The sequence below is a fragment of the Hylaeus anthracinus genome, unplaced genomic scaffold (assembly GCF_026225885.1).
Source record: "Hylaeus anthracinus isolate JK02 unplaced genomic scaffold, UHH_iyHylAnth1.0_haploid 12002, whole genome shotgun sequence".
Classification (NCBI taxonomy): domain Eukaryota; kingdom Metazoa; phylum Arthropoda; class Insecta; order Hymenoptera; family Colletidae; genus Hylaeus; species Hylaeus anthracinus.
Genome location: NW_026534349.1, coordinates 13,848,129 through 13,869,798, shown reverse-complemented (window position 1 = coordinate 13,869,798; position 21,670 = coordinate 13,848,129). Strand labels below are relative to the sequence as shown.

Genomic DNA, 21,670 nt, shown 5'->3' with positions numbered 1-21,670 from the left:
TCGCTGATCCTCGGTTATCTCTTCGGAAAATGTTCCAATTTCAAAATTTTATTTCGAGTAAATATTTTTAATACCTCCAAATATGAAACAGTAGAGAATAACATTTTTCTGGCTAATTTCTCTATAAATGGGAATACTCCTTAGGATCTGAAAATAAAAATTACATGTATTTTAGTTCCATGAAAGAGAAAAGTTAGATTTTGCCAAAAATAATTCGCAGTACTAGCCTAAACTTGATCCTCTGCAGTTCTATGTTGAGCGGGGCTCGACAAACATAGACTGAGACCTGAAAATCAGATACGATTAATACGAATGAATTAAAGTCTGATCGCTCAGATAAAAAAAAGTATCTCATGATGTTAGAATTGCAAAAATATCGACGGACAATTCGTTGTATTCGAGAGCGCGACACGAAATTTATCGCCCGTAGAAACGATTTCAAAATTCGACGAACCCTGGAGCGACCTTATACGGAATCCTTAATCCGGTATAAAAATTTGTAAAAATACGGACCCTGCCCGTAAGCGCGAACGCGAACTAATAATAATAATAATAATACGTACATACGTAGTACATTATCGCGGCACTTATAATATTCCGATTAAGCAATCAAAATAGACTCATATTTTGTTTGTGAGTTATAACACGACAAAAAAAAAAAAGAAACCGAAGAAACCTGCATTTATCATCATTACTAATATTATTATTATAATAAATCTCAGTATGCTCTAAATGTATTGCCGTTGTTGTGTAGTAATCGTTATTACTGTTATTGTTACATTGTCATTGTCAGTTCTTTGCGTTCCTGTTTTCTTTTCTTTTTCTATTCTTCTCTCTTCGTTACCCGAATCACGTTAACCTTTTGTTTTTTCTGTTACAGTGGTGTGAATGTGTATGACTGTAGACGTATAAGTGTTGACTTTACGGTAAGCTAATTCGGTCTTATTACGCTCTCCCGATCTTCTAGAGATTACACATGTAGTGATAGTAGTTCTTTTATTTTTAAAAGTACTCATCGCAAACAATAGACGAAATAGGCTCACGCAAATTGATCATTCCAACGCAGTCAAGCAAACGGCATCTGCGTCGATTGTGCCCATATTATTCGTACTTATGTGCAAACATCTTGGAGATACGGCTGATATTACATTAGCGTTCATCCAGCAGCTGTAAGCAGGTTTCAACCCTATCCTTTCCTTTAGCCTTGTCTCTAATCCTCTTCCCCTTCATTTTTATCTGTGCCTGTGTATATCGGATAAGCCGTTCTTTCGGGAAATTACAAATGTTTAAAGAAATATGTAGCTACTCGTGTTACGAACAAGTCTATCCATCCAGATCGATTTAAAATTCAATAGAATCATCTCATACACTGTTTACATTTATTGAATATGAAAGTTCTATCTTACAAGCTTATAAGTCCTCTGTGACAGTAGTATAAGTGACTTCGTATTTGCGATAATATTTCGAATACATGTACAAGAAAGAAATTCGATCTTCAATTTGGAAATTGAGATAAATATTGTGCCATAATTTCTCAAGTAAGTTTACAGCGATCCGGATGCTTAGATACGTCGGTAAATCCGTAATGAACTTGATATTATCGTCACTGAAAAGTCTATAATTACTTCGTTTTATCATCGTCGCTCAATAGAATCTCATTTTAATCAACCCACGCGAGCATCGACGAAATTATCGTTGAAATACAATCAAACAACTTCGACAATGCGTATCCGCGCGAAAGGATAAACGGTAACGTTACGAATTAATCCATAAAACTCATGTCGAATAATTAATGGTTCCCTCGAAAGCCGTTAATTTTCATGTGTGAACAATGTTTCACGTCGATAATAATTTTGACGATATTCGCCTGGACGAATAAAAATGACATTCTGCATTTAACGCAAATGTTTCAAAATGCTGAAGTTAATCAAAAAATACGTAACCTCGGACCAAAAGAACGTAACGCTTCGTTTCAGAGTTATGCGCATGCAATTGGCATTGTTTATATCATTCCATGTTTAATATTCAGAAGAAGGGCGGGGTTGTCTGGATCTCGTTTTACTCATAGCAACTTTCCTCCAATTCGTGGGGTCGGAAGAAGATTATTTTGTTGTGGAAGAATTTCTTGACTGTAATACTTGGTTTCTTGAATATCATTTTTTACAAGGATCAGGAGTGGGATGAGGATTCTTTTACGTATAAAATCAGGTTTGAGATGTAGGACATGGTGACCATAAATACATCGTGGAATATTAGCCGCACATGTTCAGGCAATCTATACAAAAAATAGTGTAAATCATTTAATTGATCGAAAACAAAATTATTCTTGTCTTGGAAATGATCAAAGCCATTCGTTTCCAGACTGTTTGGATGGATCCTTCTAAACAAAGTTAAGAAATCTATTAGTATTAATTTTGATTGATTCGATCTTTTACTTACCCAATAAAAGAAAATTGTGTAAAGAATTCCTCTAGCCAAACTGAATACTTGAGACAAACTCTTGCACTGAAAAATAAATAGTAGCACAGTATATGTATATTGTAAATAATATAATACAAGAAAAATATTCCTATAGTTATTAAACTCTGACAATATACGCACTAATATTGAAATAAATGTTTTAATTATCCACAATTTTCTACATTAAATTGCGTTTTTGTTTGCATTTGACATTTTAGATGCACAAATGATCTCGTGTAAAATCGAAAGCATCCTACAGTTTATACAAAAAAAAATAAAAAACGAACATGCAATCATCATACATCATTTAGTGAATATAAAAAACATATGCGAAACGTGTCTAAAATACATGCGCTTACGCAAAATCAAATATGAATACTGTTATAAAGTTTTATTCTTTTTAGTGGATGATTTTTAATGAGAAAACATGGCCTCTATGTCATACAGTAGAATGGATTAAGATTAGAGTACGGTTCAGACATCGTGTACACATGGGACAGTATCCAATCAGTCATTCCATTAATTAATCTGTCTACCCATACATTATGTTTGAGTCCTGAAATGTGGCCTGGCGGGACCAATCACGCATGAATTTAGCGTGGCGGCCAACGTGTTAACTATACTAGAGTCAAAATCATTTCTAGCACATTCACTAACCGCAAATCAAGTCAGACTCGGTTGAAGGAAAAGTGATTCGACGCATAAAGCGTAATGTTTAACAAAGAATTTACAAAAAAAATGTCTGAAGCCAACTAAAACGTTTACTGTTAACATTATACAAAATATGCATCAACAATTGTTACTACTGATAATTGGTACACGAAACGTTAATTACTTTCACACATCTCGAAAACGAAGCTTTAAGTTTTCAAACGATGCAATTTTCCCATTTTTCTTCAACATGAGGAATTTGCAGACTTATCTTTCAGCATTTTGGAACAATCTATATTGTCCAAAGAAAGGATACACTCTCGTTTAATAAAAAAAACGAAATTAATCTTCGTATATCCCGAAGTAGTCCAAAAATCCAAGTTTTCTGTAAATTTAAAAAAACAAAAATGTTAAAGGAACCTTCAAACCCTATTATTTCATTACGAGATTAATGCGAGATAGTTTATACAACGCTATTTTTTTTTAATAAGAAACTCCGTGGGGCCCGGTTTCCATTGAAGTCATTTTGATCGAATATTTCCTGCTCTGTCGTAAATAGTTACGTGTTCTTTTTTTTTTCCAGGCGTGTCTGGTGGGGAGTACACCACCAACAAAGTGTGTTTCTCTAAGCGGCACCGGTAGAATAGTAGACTAGTTAGCATTAAATAATTTGCTAATTAGCTGTCGAGGCACGCCGTCGAAAACACGAAATTCGGAGAGGAACGGCAAACAATCATGGGGAAACAGAACAGCAAACTGAAACCGGAAGTACTAGAGGATCTCAAACAGAATACTGAATTTTCAGGTGAGTTTTCCTTTATAAAATACAGTCTATTAATTTATAATTCATAAGTTTCTTAAAAATAATTTTTCAACATGTCTGTGAAGAGATATGCTAATGTCTCTCTTCAAGACGTCGCGATTCTGTTCGTCTTTTTCAAACTTAAAATACAAAGAAATTTGCAGACATTGTTCTGCGAGGTGCTTCTACTGAAAATTTATTGCATCGGGTAGATCATTTTATACCGCATCGATCATGATTGCACTAGATATCAGGAACTTTAATAAAATTAAAATATAAGTCGAAATAGTACGCACGTGAAATCAGAAGAGTAATTTCACTGACTGATAGGTGGATTTTGAATTTGTTTGAAGCATTAGGGAACTCTTATCTCTTAAACTGCTAACCATGTAGAGTTCTCCTCTTTTTTTTATATATAACATTTTTATATCGTAAATGAAAAACGACTTTACGCTATAAAAGTTCTGAAGAATACTTTTACATATCCGACAATTTTTTCGATTCTTTGAATCTTTTGAATATTGAATTATTTAGTAAGGTGTTAAAAATATTACTTACTACACTCAAGTATTTAATGTTCCAAGAAGTCTTCTTAAACAATGTTTTGATATTCAATAAGTCAAAAATTCAATTAAGAAAAACCATTTTGAATGAATCGGAATAACTAAACTAAATATTTGTGGACTCTGTTTCACGAAAAGAAATGAAAACCACTGTTATAAAACATTAAATATCGTCCAATATTCCTCTCAATTTTTCAACAGTAGCATAATTTTTCTCAGACTTAAACGAAACCTAGTATCTGTCCTAAGCTCGTTCGGCGATCATGTACTTCTTTGTACTTGGCTTATCGTTAGTAGTTGTGGTTTCAGGATTAAGTAGGAGTCGTGTTTGTGCTACAAGACGGTGTATTTAGTGAAACGAATACAGGTACTTAAGTCTGTTTCGTGTGGTCTGTTAAACGATACCCTTGTTGGGTAGAAATCGTTAAATGGGTTTTTCCCTGGGGGATAGCGGCTTGTTGGTTATAGGGTCGCCTAATTGCTTACTGTCCGCGTCGCCTGTTTGCCTTGAAACATCTAAAACCCTGGAAATTCTATGGTCCAAGAAAGTTCGAATTCCCTTAGGCCTGCCCTGAATTGTTAGCACCCTGTAAATTCAAGGACGCCATCGCCTTGGCACCCTAAAGTCTTTAGGACTCACTATACAATTACAGCAATCTCAAAAACTCAACCTAGAAACTACGTACTATTGATGTTTTCGGTGATAAAAATTCATTTATACTGCCAGTATTTACGGAAATAGGCAAATATGCATATAATTTATTTACAAATTACGCCACGTATTTTAAAAATAAATTTGAAATGAAATGATGACTACAACCCCTACTCTAATTTCCCGTGGCTCGCATCGTACTTCAATTGTATAAAAATCTATGACGTCAAGTATAAAATGTGCAATTTAGTGTCCAACGATTCCAGTAATGTATGATTTTCTCTAAAGATGCTGAAATTCAAGAATGGTACAAAGGGTTTCTGAAGGACTGTCCGAGTGGACATCTCAGTGTAGAAGAATTTAAGAAGATATACGGAAACTTCTTCCCTTATGGTGACGCTTCAAAGGTAAGTCAAACGTATTAAATTTCGAAATTATTTTAAGCACAACAAATCTCGTATGTGTATAATGAAGATAAATATTTAGACAAAAGATCATTGCAATCAAGCAATAAATTGTATCAATATCAACCCTTTACACTCGACAACATTTTCTATAGAGCAAACTAGCAATCCGAGATACACATATTAATGTAAAGAAAAATTCTGTTTCAATATTTTAGTTGTCTTTGAACAGTTATTTATGAAACATCTTTTTATCGTGAAAATCCGTTTTCATAGAGCTCCAAGATTTTCGCAACAATAAAGACTTGATCGCTATTTCGAGGTGTATAATTTTACTCTTCCTAAAAGAATACATAAAAAGCTTAAGAGCCTTTCCTGGATCGATATAGCTATCACCGCTTTGAGGTTCAACGAAATCTAATATAAACAAAGATTGTCGTCTCTCGAGTGTAAAGGGTTCCTTGTTATTACTAGAACTAAGCTTGCATACACTGTGCTTAAATTGAGAACGAATTTGCACTACAGTAATTCCCGTTTCCAAGGGCGATACTTGTTAAATTTCATCTGCTGGTTAAGAACAAAATTTGTATACTTATTATCGTATCTTCTTATGATATTATGACTATACTGGTCAAGGCTTTCTCGGTGAAAATAAGTTCGGACACGACCTCATTTAGACTACGTTTAATTCTACGTATGTGTACTATTTAGTTGTAATATAGAATTTAATACAATAATTATAATAGCTATAATGCATATAAATATCTTTCAATTACATGTAATTATAATTAATGTGGATAATTTTATCTCGAAACTCACTTTCATGAGGAAAACTATACTGTACTGTACCAGAATATCAATAATGGAGGAAAATAATGCCAACAATTTTAATGGTACGAAAATAGTAGAATCGTAGTGTGCAAAATTTATTTATATACGTTTGGTTGTAAGAGCTATATTAGAGACCAGACCTCGGCTCGAGATAAAAAATCGTTACCCATCCAGCTCTCAAGTGAACGATCCGATTTTTTGCCACATAAAAGCAGGAATTACTGTATCATTGTTAAAACTATTAAATGTTTTGCCATTTTAAATATTCGACCACATTTTTCACGTCATACGATGCTCAGTTCGCAGAGCACGTGTTCAGGACGTTCGACGCAAACGGCGATGGAACAATCGATTTTCGAGAGTTCTTGTGCGCTCTGAGTGTAACGTCTCACGGCAAATTGGAGCAGAAATTGAAATGGGCCTTCAGCATGTATGACCTTGACGGTAACGGCTATATCTCGCGACAAGAAATGATGGAAATCGTTACAGTACGTGTCGAACATTAAGAATACCCCTCCTCAAAAGAACAGTCCGTCTGAACCGACGAAATTTATATTTTCCATCAAAATTTGGTAAGTATTTCGAATGCGGTCTTTCTACACGAGTTTCCTCTTTTTAGGCAATCTACAAAATGGTAGGTTCCGTGATGAAAATGCCAGAGGATGAGTCCACGCCCGAAAAAAGAACCGATAAGATATTCCTCCAGATGGACAAAAATAAGGATGGCAAATTATCGCTCGACGAGTTCATAGAGGGTGCAAAGAACGATCCCTCTATTGTGCGACTGTTGCAGTGCGATCCTAGTGCACAAGCTCAGTGAAGCCTTGGGCCATTATGCAAATATTATCGTGTCATCCAGATACGTGAGTCGGGACCCGGTCCGATAGTGTCCCACATACAAACATTACGATCGCAACGCAGTATACGTTAGAAGATATTCGTTGGGAAACTTATCAAGCAAAAGTTCTTTTTTTTTTTTTCTTTTTTAATTACTTTGGTTATGTCTGATGTAAAAGTTCGTTACTCGTTGTACAATATTGTCCTTACTGTTTCATAATATTTAACTCTCTTCTATTCTTTTTGTGTGTGTATCGACTTTCTTTCCATGTGATTGATTGTATGATAATCAAATTTTTATCGTCAAGAAGTGAAAGTAAGTATTAAACGTTTTGACGGATTTTCATGGGAAAAATCGTTACGAACGTGAACACGTTGCTCGAAAACCTAGGTGATAGTAGAACAAAAAGAAAAACAGGGGGACGGGGGGGCATTCAGAAATTGGACCGGTACCCGATCAGGTCCAGGGTCACTGGGCCCATTGCGCTTGCGCATACCGCAAGCTAGTCTCCAAGACTAGTCCAGTCGCTTCGTTTCGTGAACGGATCGATTTTAAACGAATAAAAAAAAAAAAAAGCTTATTACGTTTTCGGATGTACGAATCCCCGTGTGCTGCGTACGACGAATGACCTGGCAGAGGTGTCCACACTCTGATAATCGAGAAGAAAATATTTCGGTTCGTAGTTAGGACCAAGAATGTGCTTCATCCGACGTTACCTCAATGCTATCGATGACATTGATGCCATGGAGTAGCACTCGTGTTCCAGTTGTTCGGTTAAAAAATGCGATAATTAGCGGAATTCTAGTGTTCTGTGTTCTTGTGCTGCTGTCCATCGTTTCGTGGAGCATCTTCACAACTTTCGTTACGAAAGTTCAGCTTTAACGGACAATAGTATTAACATAAGTTCAATTACCGTTTACTTGTGGCACGATCGTGCGATAACCGTCTTTGCTGTACATCCTCAATTATGCTTACAAATAACGAGTTCATCAACACACTTCTGACGAGTAGTGGTCTTTAGCGTAAGTCTCCGCCATACGCAGCTCAAAGGCAAATTAATTTCTAAATGCGTCGTATGGTTTTTGTAAGCTGTTGTGTCCAATATATCTTTCTCCTATTCGATAGTCGCGTACTTTGGACCACCGCAGTTATCCGTAATGCATACCTTAATACTTTCACGTCTGCGCGTTTCACGCCGTTGCCCTTGGCATAAAACATAAAACGACATAAAAATTATTTTAACTTTTAATTCGATCCACAGTTTGATATAAAATTATATATAAATAAATATGATTTAAAGAAGTTATTACAAAAATGTATTCGAACACTATTTATTTCATAACTCTAAAGCAGTGATTCCCAAAGTGGGCGCCACCGCCCCCTGGTGGGTGCTGCAGGGATTCAGGGGGGCGTTGATGGCCAATATGGGCTGTAATTCGAAAGTTCTTAATTGCATTTCCTTCGTCATATTTAGTGGAACGTAGGTTCAATGCGGTAACGAATTTATTAACAAAGAAACAGAAATCAAATGCAAATAGTAAATCGTGGTGATTTAAGATTACTGCTGACGAAAATAGAGCCGAAGATTACTAAGTTGTTAGCAGCACACTAGGTTCATCCTTCTCATTAAGATGATTTCGAATGTTTTAATTTCTTTTTGTATTACATTCTATTCCGAGTTCAATAAATAGTTTCATAATTTCAAAGTTCAATGTTTCTAATGTACACCTTTCTGTACTATATTTTACATATTTCCTATTAATTGCTATTAAAATTAACAAAAAATTAATTTCCAGGAAGCGCTAAGTAATATTTTTTCTGAAAAGGGGACGGTAGGACAAAAAAGTTTGGGAACCACTGCTCCAAAGCATTTACTTACTAGTCTTCTCTGAAGTATAAAACTTTTCTATTTCGATTTAATTCTGTATTTAATATTTGTTTTGTTTTTTTTTTTTTTTTTTTTATATGACAACATGCAAAACAGTCTCCTAAATGTAACACATCGTATCTGCAATTTTTCTTACCTTATATATGAATAATATGTACATTGTCTTCTTTTACGTTTATCAGTTGAGAAAATTAGAGCCAATTGATGCTGTTTCAAATTTCCAAAAAGTCTTTGAAGTCTCCCTCATGACGCCACGTTGGTGTCGACGAACGGCAAAGTGCTAACAAGCATACACAGTCAATCGTATTTACGAAAAACTTACGTATGGATGTAGATACCTCCTTCCATGTTAATTTGAATAAAACTAAAAAACACTTCCAATTATATTTAGTTTAACATTTGATTTCTACAAGCATCATACTAATAATATCAAATTACAAGTAAAATTCGACAATTAATATTACTACATTTATGTAGATTATTAAAAGGAAAAATGATATGAAAATATTACGATTGTACAGAAGTGTGCAGTGAGTCCTTGAGTTACGCGATTGCGCCCCCCACTTATGCCTTTATACATAGTTTGTATGTACGTACATCATAATATGTTAAATAAAGTGTTCTTTTCTTCAATTTTGCTTTTTATAAAGAAATTCACGTGGCTCTATTTAACTTAAATAATCTTTTGAATATAATGTTGTTTATCAAAAGTATATAATACTTATACAATTCTATTCGTATGGAAAACTCTGGCATAATCGCGTAAGTGGAGGATTTATTGTACAAATTGTTAGATAACTTATAAAGATCAAAGCCTTTATTATATGTTATTGTACAAATTTACCCCGAAGCTCAAAGCCCATTCTTATAAAGATAATTCTTTCACTTCACTTTGGTGCTAGATAATCCAACCTATGAAATCATCACAGGTATATGTATATTGGATGGAAGTAACGGTTTTCACTTTGCAGCTATCTTTGCAAACTCTCTCGTTGATATCCAAGACGTAAACGATAACGTGTTCTCTATGCGCGCATTGTAAAAGCGTTAAATAAGATTACACTGCTTTCGAAGTAAGTTGAGGAATCAGATAGCGAATTTATGCTTTCACTGCGTACATTTATTATCAAGACGGTAATATATCGGTTAGTTCAAGTTGAAGGTGTTGCTTCAGTTTGCTAAAGTTTAAGTATTAAACGTCTTTGCAAATAATATGCATTGATATCGTATAAAAGTTGATAGAAATCGATAGATTCGCTACGGTGACCTCGCCTTGCTAGTATAAAGATATCACTGTGAAATCTAGTATAATAAATACGCTACCCATGTTTAATTGGTAGCTCTCGCTCGTATCTAGAACCTATGACTGTGATCACATAAATAGTGGAATTAAATATTAATCATAGAGTATTTAAAATTTTCAATTCATCGAAGGATTCAAATGTATTTGCACATGTGTATCGTGCTGAACTTTACGGTAATAGAGTGCACAAGCTTGTTTTAGGCGATATTCTGCAAGTTTATTCAGATTGACATTGTTAAAGGAGGACTAAGCACACGTGTTACATGCATTTGTAAGTTTTTCAACATTCTAATGATCTACATATATTGTTGTTAAGATTTGCAGTCAGATAGTTACGACAGCTCATTGCATGTGAGTATCAAATAAGAGGAACATATGCTTGGCATAACAGTTACTTATAAGGACATATATTTCATATTATACGCTGATGCGCATAATACTCTTCGTAATCCTGATGAGAAGTTTTCAATTGTTCATTACGCGCTGTCAAAGATCTACTAATGATCTAATAATTATAAAAAGACTCATTTTGAGTAACATCTTACTACTTTAGCAACAAACTGAAGTAATTAATAGTCGTCCGAGTAGCAAAGGTCACCGGAAAAATGAATGAAAGATCTGTTAGAATTTAAACAAACAATTAATAGTTCAACTAAAACAAAATCCTAACATCGAGGACACATTTCCTTAAAACATTATTTAAAGTATAATAGACAAACGTAATTGCAATGTAACCACTTATTTCATGGCGATTTTACAATGTTTTGAACGATAAGGGCATACTAAAATTAATTCTTACTAATGATCTTACTGTAAGTTTGTATACTTTATTGCCATTTTTATGGATATGAACTAACTCAAACGATTGTCAAACATTTCCACGAAACTACATCTTTAAATGTAAAATTAAATTATACTCATAATGATTGCATGTATTAAATTTGACGTACCGTCATAACATAATAACGAATTTTAAAAAATATAATTAACTTTTAAGGTGTTCACGAGTATATTTCCATGGAGACAAGCAGCGAAGTAATAAGCTATAGCTTTAAATATTAAGAAAAACTTATAATTGTTATTAGTGTGTTAGAACTACAAAATTGGTACGTTTGAGTTGTCCGTCTCAAAAAGTTACAGTCCGATGACCTTTGTTATAATCGCTTTATTGATACATGTTAATTTCCATAAAATAAAGGCAATCTTCTGTCAATCATCTCGTAACAAACAAGCGAAAGAACGAAGTCTTCTCGTCGATTCAAACGACCGAACTTATTGATATATCGGCTCGGTAGTTTTTAAACGGCTAGAAGCTTCAGATTAAAAAAGATTGTAAAAATAAACTAAAAAAAAAAAAAGAGAAAAGAAGCGAGCAGGAGAAAAGATAAATGAGAGAATAAAATTCACACGCACGAACTATTTTAGAGATTTATTTTTGCGAATGCGTATACGCGTGTATGTCCGTGTACGAATGTGCTATGTGTGCGATAATGTATCGTTATATGCGTCTACGCGTATGCATACGTGAGAAAGAGATAGAAGTAGGGGGAAGGAGACAAAAATAAGACAAAAAAACAAGCAAAATACACAAAATCTCCCGCCACCTGTTGTTCAATTAGAATTGGCTATTTTAATGCGTTCTTGCATATATATGTATACATAGCACTATAATTTTATTACTTATTCTAAGGGTAAGGGCGCGATAATATTGCAGTTTCTGCCTGTGCAAAAAAAGAAAGAGAAATACACGCAGCAGCAGAACAAACGTGTAACTTGTGATTAATGATTTAATTACAACACTAACAGCAATATCGACAACATAGATAACACATATATATTTCGAAAAATATGTAAATTAAAACCAACAGTGAAACAAAATTCGGAAGGCTTATTATTAAGGGAATAGGACTTCCATTAAATGACTTCTTATTTTACGTTTTTTAATCAGTATTTTACGTTTTTTTTTTGTTTTTTTTTTGTGGATGTTCTTCATTGTCTCTGTCATTATTTCCTCTGTCTATCGCGTGATAATGAATTGATTCACGTTCCTTTAAAGTTTCACTACGCTTTCTGGTATCACTAATCAAACATCTTTGCTACTTAAACACAATTATTGACAAGTGATCATTACGCTGGCAGTATTGTAAGTATTATTTTACAGGAGGGCAACGTATAAAATACGTATAATAAAATATATACGTATATTTGTATCTATGCCGAAATCTATTCTACTTTCTAAGATATGTATCACCTGTTCACCTTATGCTCATTAACAATTAAGGATAAAGACCACATAGTTATATCTTTAATCCGTATAGTCATTGTATAAACTAAATAACCTTATTGAAGTTAATATATGAGATTTTAAAACAACTTTGGGATTTGCTGACTATTTAATAAGTAAGAAAATAACAAGGTGCACGGAGTATGTTAATTGCAGAAAAAAAATACAATACAAAACGATAACAATTCCGTAAAAAAATACAAAAATAAAATGAAGAGTAGATCGAAAGTTCTATTTAGATGAGTTAGTATTTATATTTAAAAATTTTTAATTTAACACTAGTGAAGTCAAAATGTAATTATTATACCTCAGATTAAAAAGCAATAATGCGACAAAAGTAAACATTGCAATTAAATTAGCACAACTTTAAAGAGTCAATAACATTGCATAATTTTTATAATTTGACAGGTGAAATATTTCATGATTTTTCAACCATTTTTCTTACACTATTAATGTAAAAAATGAGTCATACTAATTCCTCCAGACATAAGTGGCATTAGCCAATTAATATTTAAAGAGAATGAACCGTTAAGTGATGAAAAAGAAAATTAATTCATTAAGAGGTCAACAAAATATTATATGACAAACAATTTTTATAACTTTCTCTTGCCATTGCAATCCTTTTCAATTTATTTATGAAAAAATTGTTTTAAAGTTGTACGTTAAGAGAAATATTATTGGTAATTTATAGTTACTTTGAATTACTGTTCATGTTACAAGAAATACAGAAAAACATTAATAATTATATGCAAGTTTTCAAATGCACAATTTTATTAGACTTTTCAAATATTTTAAAAAATCAGAGGCATTAAGTATGCAAATAATGTTACTTTGTCTGAACTCTAGTAATGAACAACAACAATAGAGATGAATATATTTGTATGCAAAACTGTCGGAAATATGACAAATATAAAAATACAGAAATAAATATATTATTATATTATATAATAAATGTACAAGTCGATAGAAGAGCAGATATAACAAAAATGATTATTTTAATGCTGACATTTAACTGTCTAATAAATAGATACAGAAATATGTAATAATTTGTGCAACCACCATTATTAATATTTGTATACTACTGCTATATTTGTATTTTTCTGTTCATCATTGTTATGAGATATAATTGCAAAATATAAGATTTAGCATACAAAATTACTGTCTAATGAAATTAAGCAACGATCTGTATACGATACGCTACTCGAGAATTTCTATGCTTTTGCCAATTTTAAATAGCCAAAGCTGTCATGTTGTAAAAAAGAAAGTACTTTTAGAACTACTCGACAGTTGAAAGTAAAAATTAAAAAATAAGTTAAAAGATCACAATAAGACTTTTGCAAATGAACCGTCGTTTAAAAAAAAAAGTAAAAATCCATCAAACATACATGTCCCTGATTGATAATTAATGTAGCAAATCTTGTTGTAAACCTACTTAGGATAGGTTTATGAAAAATTATTGTTGTAGAAATTGTTAAAAATGTTACCCATGTTGTTGCACATGTAACTGCTTTCTGCACACTACTAATATGATAGTTTCTCATTGATGCTATTTGTCAACATAAACAAGAGAGACATGGTTTGTAATCACATTTTTTATAGCAATTTTTGTCAAGCACATGTGTACTTAATGGATTTCCAAAGTGTTTTTGGAAAACGAACGTTTATGTGCAAAAATTTTATTTTATACTTTTCACTTATCATTTCATGAAGAATCACCTTCTTCGCAGTTAAGTCACCGATAACCGGTCATCCTATAAATAGAATATCAAATTCACAATAAATATCGTAAATAATTGCAAACTATTTAAATTTTACATACAGTAAATTCTCGACTTACACGGTTCATTAATTTTTAACTTTTTTGTCAATTAAATCAAATGGAAATTAAATTGAATAAATATGATGTATCTGAACAGAAAGAAGGAAACCTCAAGGACTCACTGTACACTTATGACGGACGAAATTGCCGAAGGAGAAAGAAAATTAGGATCATTAATTAATAAATATTTAATTTGATTAAATACGGGACCTATTCAATTGGTCTTACTACATATGAAAAAATATTCACTGCATTGAGTTATTTGTTTTTCAATCTGACTATATACAATACCAATACTTCTTATTTAACCAATATAATAGATACATCACTTGTGTTTGTTTAGCTACATACAATAAATTTTGTCATGTCTAATTAAATACATGAACTATTTCATTTGGCAAACCACAGATGGTCACTATTTCATTACCTATCAAACATCATTCACATCTCGAATTACATCAGTTACCATTTAATTTTCCAATAAATTAAATAAAAACCTTCTCATAAAAGTTCTTTGTGCTGCTGCGTGGCATTGGAATGTTTATTGTAACATAAGAATCGCACTAACTAATGAATCGTATGTCACATATTGTAGATTGGAGAAAGAATGGCATTTGTACAAATTCCTAAATATTGGAATATTGACAAGGGCATCAGTAAAAATGGCATACTGTTCTTTATTGCTCGTATTTGTCCTAATACTTCTTAAATTAGAAAGTATAAAGTTAGAAATTCGGTGAATTATCAGATGAGTTTCACTTCTACCAATGATACTTCACAATATACCTATTAGCAAAAAGAACATTTATTAATAAGAAAAAGTCCACATAATAACAACGCAGTAACTTTAATGTAAAGAGACAGTGTTTTTATCTAAACAATTTTAACGAAAGTCAACACTTGTTGCATATTGAGATCTATCTATATTCAATTATCATTTTTTGCCTAAGATCCTAATGTTTCTAATTAGAAATTCTTCTATAGGATATTAATTGTATGACAAATTACTAAAATTTCTTGCACGAAGGTTTTACCACAGAAGATTTACTTACAACAAAATACATTCGGTCTCATCAATGACACTAACATTTTATGCTTTAAAATCTGCATCTATCCTCTGAAATCTTTCAATAACAATTTCTATAGTGGTCAGCAGAGTCGTATAGTTTCAAAATTAAATAGTCTATCTTATTTGTACTTGTAAATATGTGATTATTTAAACAATTTATTTATTTTACTTTATAGAAGTTTAAAATTTAAACATGTTTTGCTTCCGTTTAAGTTATTTAAAAGAATGAAATAATCATTCTTTTTGTCAATCTTCTATCTCACTGCAGAAATATGAGAGTATGTACTCTGTGTCTGAAGCAAAAGTCAATAGTAGTAACAGAATGAACCGATTTTACTAACAAATATACATATTAGTATAAACATTTAAAAATAATTATGTGAATAGTTCTAAGTTTCTCTTATTTACTTCTGTAGGAATATTTGCTACACTCGTAAACTATAAAAACGAATGACGATACTTCTTGTAGGACAATTGACAAAGCTAATTAATAAATTATACGACTCAAATTTTAACAAACGAGAAAGTTAATAGGCGAAATTCTTAATATGTATATCATAAAAGTTGTTATAATCGTCTACCGGTGTTTTTCTCGTCGACTTTAAAAATGTTAAATGTTCCTCTATTGACATTGTGCTGTCTTTCCCTTTTGTGTCAGTGTCATTTGTCCACTGTTATTTTTTGTGATTTTCTATAATCCTTGACGTTTTTGCATGTTGACTATCTTAAAAGTGAATACCTTTCATCTGTTTCCTCCAAGGCGAATTTTATCATTATTAATTATTAGTAAATATCTCAAGTTTTTTCTGCTCTCTATAATTTACCTGACAAAACTCCTTCTCTACATGTATCGTAAGATGGTAATTTATTATTAATTCTACGTGTATTTATGTATTTATCGGTGCTATATGTGTATACGAAATACGAAGCGTGTACTGTCAATATTGCGTTCATTGTAATCAATGAAATTATGTATTTTGTCAAGCTTTCGCATAACTACTTCTGAATTCACAATTCCTTAAATTTCAAATATGAAAATCTGCGGAAAATCAATTTAACATGTAAATTAAATAAATGAAGGGATGGTCAAGGGATAGTCACATTGCAAATAATAAGTATATAGGATATTGAATATGTTCAGGATACTGAAGTGGTTTGTGTGAAAGTAGAGCGTCAGAGTTTTATATTGTAGTATTGTTAATCGTAGTTAACGGTTAATTAGTATACTCAGGATACAGTTAATTCAATATCGATAAAGTAACAATAATGTAACGTGATATAAGATGTTAACGTACAAAGTGAAGAAATACGAAAATCAAAGCGCAACCCGTTTTATTAAGTTGTATTAAGAGTGGAACACCGGTAAAATATTAATATTTGCGTACGTCGATCATAAGGTATTATGAAATATTAATTTGCTTTCCACCTTATACGTATTTATTGTAAGTAATAGTTGTTTATTATAAATAAGAACGAAATGACTTGTGTATCAGTTCATTGCTACATTAAAGTGTTGATATTATACTCGTTCAACTTGAGTTTTAATGTGTTTTTAACGAACGCATAAACGTGTTCTCAAAAACGAAATAAGGGCAATAGGATAATCAGTTCAAGAATATGGAGAACTTGTTAAACTACAAAATTGTATTTTTGTTTTTGTTTTTTATTAGATACAAAAGTATTTTAATTTAATAGTTCATACCAACTAAAAAAAAAATGTCTCAGAATTCGATGTTACTGCATCGTATATGAACGTGTTATGAACTGGTTTATACTGATTTGTAACGAACTTTATAACTTCCTGAGCTGCGAGACCACCTAAAAACGCTGATACCGAATGTAATTCGGCTCCACCAAATCGACAAAACTCATGCACATAATCATCTTTTGCTAATGGCCCACATCCCCATTCAATCAATAATTTGGTTATACATGCCTGGAAAAAAATTAAATACATCAATTTGGCCAATATATATATATATATATTATTACTATACTAATATAAAAAAAAAAATACTTTGAGCTTAACAATGTCAGGTTCCACTTGATCATCAAATTCACCAGGATACGAATTATATTCTGCTTGAAACTTTTCAACTCCCCTGAGCACAACGTAGTAAATCATCATACTTTCTGGATTTTCCAAACTTTGCACTGAATAAAATATACAAAGTAATTATCAAACAGTTGTATTTTTCATATTGAAATATGCGTTTAAATGTTATAAATTTCTTCAATATGTTACCTATATTATACGTATCGGAAATTTTAGAATCGTATTCATCCGCTATACATGTTCCTTTTTCTACGTATATATTTGAAGCGTGTCTGCAAAATAACTTAACATCTCTTTCGGAAATGGAATCGGATGGTTTGCCCAATTGCCGCAATAACTGAAGCGTACGTCGCCAAACTGCTTCTGCATCAGATGCCGCTTGTTTATGGTAACTGGAATAATTCAATTCTTGTAAATATAAATTAAAAAAAAAAAATGATCATAAGGATATGATCTGCAATAGATGTGTTTGAATGAAACTAAAAAATCGACATTGTTTAATGTCTTTGATTGATCATAATAAGAGATTTCTACGAACAGGAATCTTACATTTGCTGAAGTGTTATATACTTCTCAGTATCTGCTGTCATATCTGGCAAAGTACCTTTCAATGGTAATAATCCAGCTCCTTCGTTCTCGCAAAAATCTCTTATAGCTTTTGCAATAATCCAAAATGAACTGCTCTGGAAGTACAGTAAGTCATTTTAAAGTTAAACAATCTACTAGTATTCATACATTTCGTTTTTTTTTTAATACCTTGGCGGTCAAATTAATACACCGGTCATCATTTAGAATATTCTTCACGCTATCTGGAACCTCCGTATGCCCTATGCACGTATTTACGGCTTTAATGGCTTCATCAAAATTTTCTTCGATACTTGTTATGTCATTTTCATGTTTTCGCATGCCTTCCTTCATTAATTCCCTAAATTCACGTTTTTCCTTATATGTCTTAGGTAATTCTTTTCGTTCTGTAATCCATTTTTGTAAAAATTTATATAATATAATTAAATATGGTACATGAGTGTAATCTTTAAAGCTCATTTCTTCAAGATTGATTGAATCCAGATGGGTTTTTAATGTTTCAAATGGTTTATCTAAATGTAAATCTGGTGTTTCATTATCTGGATGTGTTTCTATAACTGTATGCTCTTTCACTTGAATCCTCATATATGCAATGAACCCTATACTTCTGCATACTATTAATGGTATGTTCAGGTCCCAAAGCCTTTGTGATAAAAGAATTAAAGATCTGAAAAGTATTTCTATTTAAATAAAAGTAAGTAAAAGTAATACTACATTTTTACAATAAATTATCATATCTTACTTTTCAACAAGCGAAGTGGCTACAACAACAGTAAAATTATTGAAAAAGTCTGGACTATTATACAAAATTTCTTCAGGTTCCTCATCTATATAATCACCTCTAACGTCTGAATTTAATTCTAGAAGCATTTGCATTGCTACCTGTGCCCTGGACTTTCCAACACTGTCAGCTTCTAAAAAGAAACTAATCAAATTGATTAAATATGTAAAGTTAATAATATAACATTGTTTTGTATATTATTAAATTATACTTAGTACATGAATATCTAATGCTAACTTTTTCATTTATACCACTTGGTCAATGAAGAAGAATTAAGAATACCTTAAGAAAATGAGTATTGTATGTTTCAAATTGTCACCTATCAATGTGAACAAATGTTAAAGATAACTACAAGACTCTAATATGTGTTTGGCATGAAAACTTCTTTCTGTTCTAAACATATTAATAATATATTTTTGTGTACATACTTTGCTCCAATGTCTTCATTAGTAACTTTTTTACCATCTATAATTGTAAATGCTCCAATACCAGGGAGGACCAAAGATTTCAAAATCTCGGTACCAAGACCTGTAGCATTTATGACACAAACGTGTGCACCTTCCAATGCAGCCTGACCATGATCACCCCATAACCTATGGCATGTAGGTACTAAATGATTATTGATATACATGTAAACGAATGCTGTAATATGTAGGTTTCTAACAATAATTAAACTATGTAATAATTGTTTTTATTAAAAAAATGAACGGAAGTACCTAACCCCAAAATAACCTTTTCACCGGGTATTGTACCTTAATTGTCTATCGTATTTCCTATTTCTTTCAGATTGTTCTGGCGATTTTGGAGCTGGGGATGCCATAAGGACGGATTAGTGAAAATAGTTCAATAATAACACTTTGTTAGCAGGAGGAAAATCTATACTTCAGAAGACAACATGCAATACACTTCAATCCACTTTTGATCAGTCATATATGTCACTGCACATGTGCGTGTAAAATGAGATATTGTCATAGATACACAACTACAAGTAAAATGACAATATAATAAGTAAAATTAACAGTTTATCGAATATAGAATTCTGTATCGTAGCAGAATACTTTTTTATAATTCAATACATATACTATAGTATTACTATACTACAGTACATATTTACCATTCCTCTTATGGATATGTATTTAGTTTCACTTTCGAATTTCTCAGATATTGTTATTTATTATTACTAGAAACTTACAGTGTCAATATAATTACGCGTATACATAACAATAACGCTCCAAACCTAATAAACAACCGAACCCTAAACATGAAAGTTATTTCAAATCAGACGCGGTTCATCAGACGCAACACTAATAGCAAACGCGAATCATAGTTATTCGCAACACTACCCTGAAAGAAAACGCGAAAAATACTACTTGAAAATATGTAAATTATTTTAAATCGAACGCGATTTATCAGTCGCAACACTAACAGCAATCGCGATCAATGTATATGCGCAACACTACCCTGAAAGAAAACACGAAAGATACTACTCAAATCTAAATTGACTCTAAATACTACTTTTAAACGGACGCAATGTGGGTGCTCGGCCAATGAAATTTGAGGATTTAAGAGTTTCCAAAGTAACGTTAAATGTGATTGGTTGTCACTTCTCAATATCATGCCCGGTCTTTTTGAACGGAAATTGTAATTGGAAAGTGAAAAGTATCGATATGTATGATATATGTAGATATATATTATTACCCATGTCTGTACGAAATTCCTGAAATTCTTTTCTTTCTTTGATGTATGTAACAGCAAGGGAGAAATTTGTTTACGTTTAGTAACCTTACTAATTTCGAGAGATGTATATAATCGATTTCATATGTATCAATGTATATGTATGTTTCATGTATAATCGATAACAAATGTAAGGTTACAAAGCAATTACCTCAAACTTTCATTTGGTAAATGCGTAATTAAAGAAAGCAAGCCTTGAACAACTTTATTTATCATTTTTGTTAGGACATTTCATCAAAGAATCGAGCACCCACAACCCACTACGAGGAAGCAGAAAGCCGAGAAGAAGACGTCCTTTCGCTCGGCGGTAATTGAAGAGACTAGACGTGTCGTATCGATCGGTGATCCGGCAAGTAATAAGTAAGCATAATTCAATTCAATTAATATCTAATCGTTGCTATTTCTACCTTGGGTTACTGCATACCGTCTCCTCAATACCATTTATACCATTGCTTGTTAATTGAATCGGTTCTTTGAGAAAATTAGATCGATTTCGTACTTTCGTCATTTTCGTTCTCTATGAGGTACCAATTGATATTCGTTCGAATATCAATTCGTACTATGGGAGTACGTCTTCTAGAGTAGTATTATCGTTTCTTTTTTCGTTTTTCTAATTAATTTATTGCTTAGATACAATAAAAAAATATATTTATTGTAATTTGGCTTCTAAATCGAATTCTTGAATGTTCCAGGATCTGACACCACGAGTCTGCGTGATGTTCCCCAACGGCCATTTTACGTTCAAACAGCATCTACAGAACGTTTGGAACATCAATCGAAATTTCTCGACATATAACGACAGAAAAATTGTGCAGCTTGCCGGAGAAAGCAGAATAATAGGTAATACTGTCTTGAATTGATGTCATTAGTAGATTACATTGATTATCAATTATAAATTTACAGTTCTTTATTCATTCTTTGAAAAATAATGATTTTAATCGTTTTGACCA

At 32.2% G+C, this 21,670-nt stretch overlaps 2 protein-coding genes across 5 annotated transcripts in view; one reads left to right on the top strand and one right to left on the bottom strand.

Annotated features, from left to right (window-relative positions):
* LOC128891722 (neurocalcin homolog) overlaps nucleotides 1–16,639 on the top strand; it is a 171,208-nt gene extending 154,569 nt beyond the window's left edge. For both annotated transcript variants that reach the window (XM_054151453.1, XM_054151454.1), the window contains exons 2-5: nucleotides 3,695–3,916; nucleotides 5,417–5,535; nucleotides 6,663–6,851; nucleotides 6,983–16,639. In XM_054151453.1, the coding sequence (XP_054007428.1) occupies nucleotides 3,847–3,916; nucleotides 5,417–5,535; nucleotides 6,663–6,851; nucleotides 6,983–7,183 (579 nt within the window). In that variant the 5' untranslated portion in view covers nucleotides 3,695–3,846 and the 3' untranslated portion in view covers nucleotides 7,184–16,639. The remainder of the gene's footprint in view (nucleotides 1–3,694; nucleotides 3,917–5,416; nucleotides 5,536–6,662; nucleotides 6,852–6,982) is intronic.
* On the bottom strand, nucleotides 11,461–20,045 carry LOC128891687 (NEDD8-activating enzyme E1 regulatory subunit). Of its 3 annotated transcripts, none has more exons than XM_054151388.1 (8): nucleotides 19,703–20,045; nucleotides 19,415–19,579; nucleotides 18,948–19,119; nucleotides 18,377–18,872; nucleotides 18,170–18,303; nucleotides 17,810–18,012; nucleotides 17,582–17,718; nucleotides 11,461–17,500 (listed from the first exon to the last, which is right to left on the bottom strand). In XM_054151388.1, the coding sequence occupies exons 2-8, from the start codon at nucleotides 19,449–19,451 to the stop codon at nucleotides 17,270–17,272; spliced, it is 1,410 nt and encodes a 469-aa protein (XP_054007363.1). In that variant the 5' UTR covers nucleotides 19,452–19,579; nucleotides 19,703–20,045; the 3' UTR covers nucleotides 11,461–17,269. The 3 variants fall into 3 exon arrangements, with proteins under 3 accessions (XP_054007363.1, XP_054007360.1, XP_054007362.1); XM_054151385.1 differs by having other exon boundaries at nucleotides 18,948–19,130; nucleotides 19,739–20,044; XM_054151387.1 differs by having other exon boundaries at nucleotides 19,739–20,044.
* Nucleotides 20,046–21,670: the final 1,625 nt, after the last annotated feature.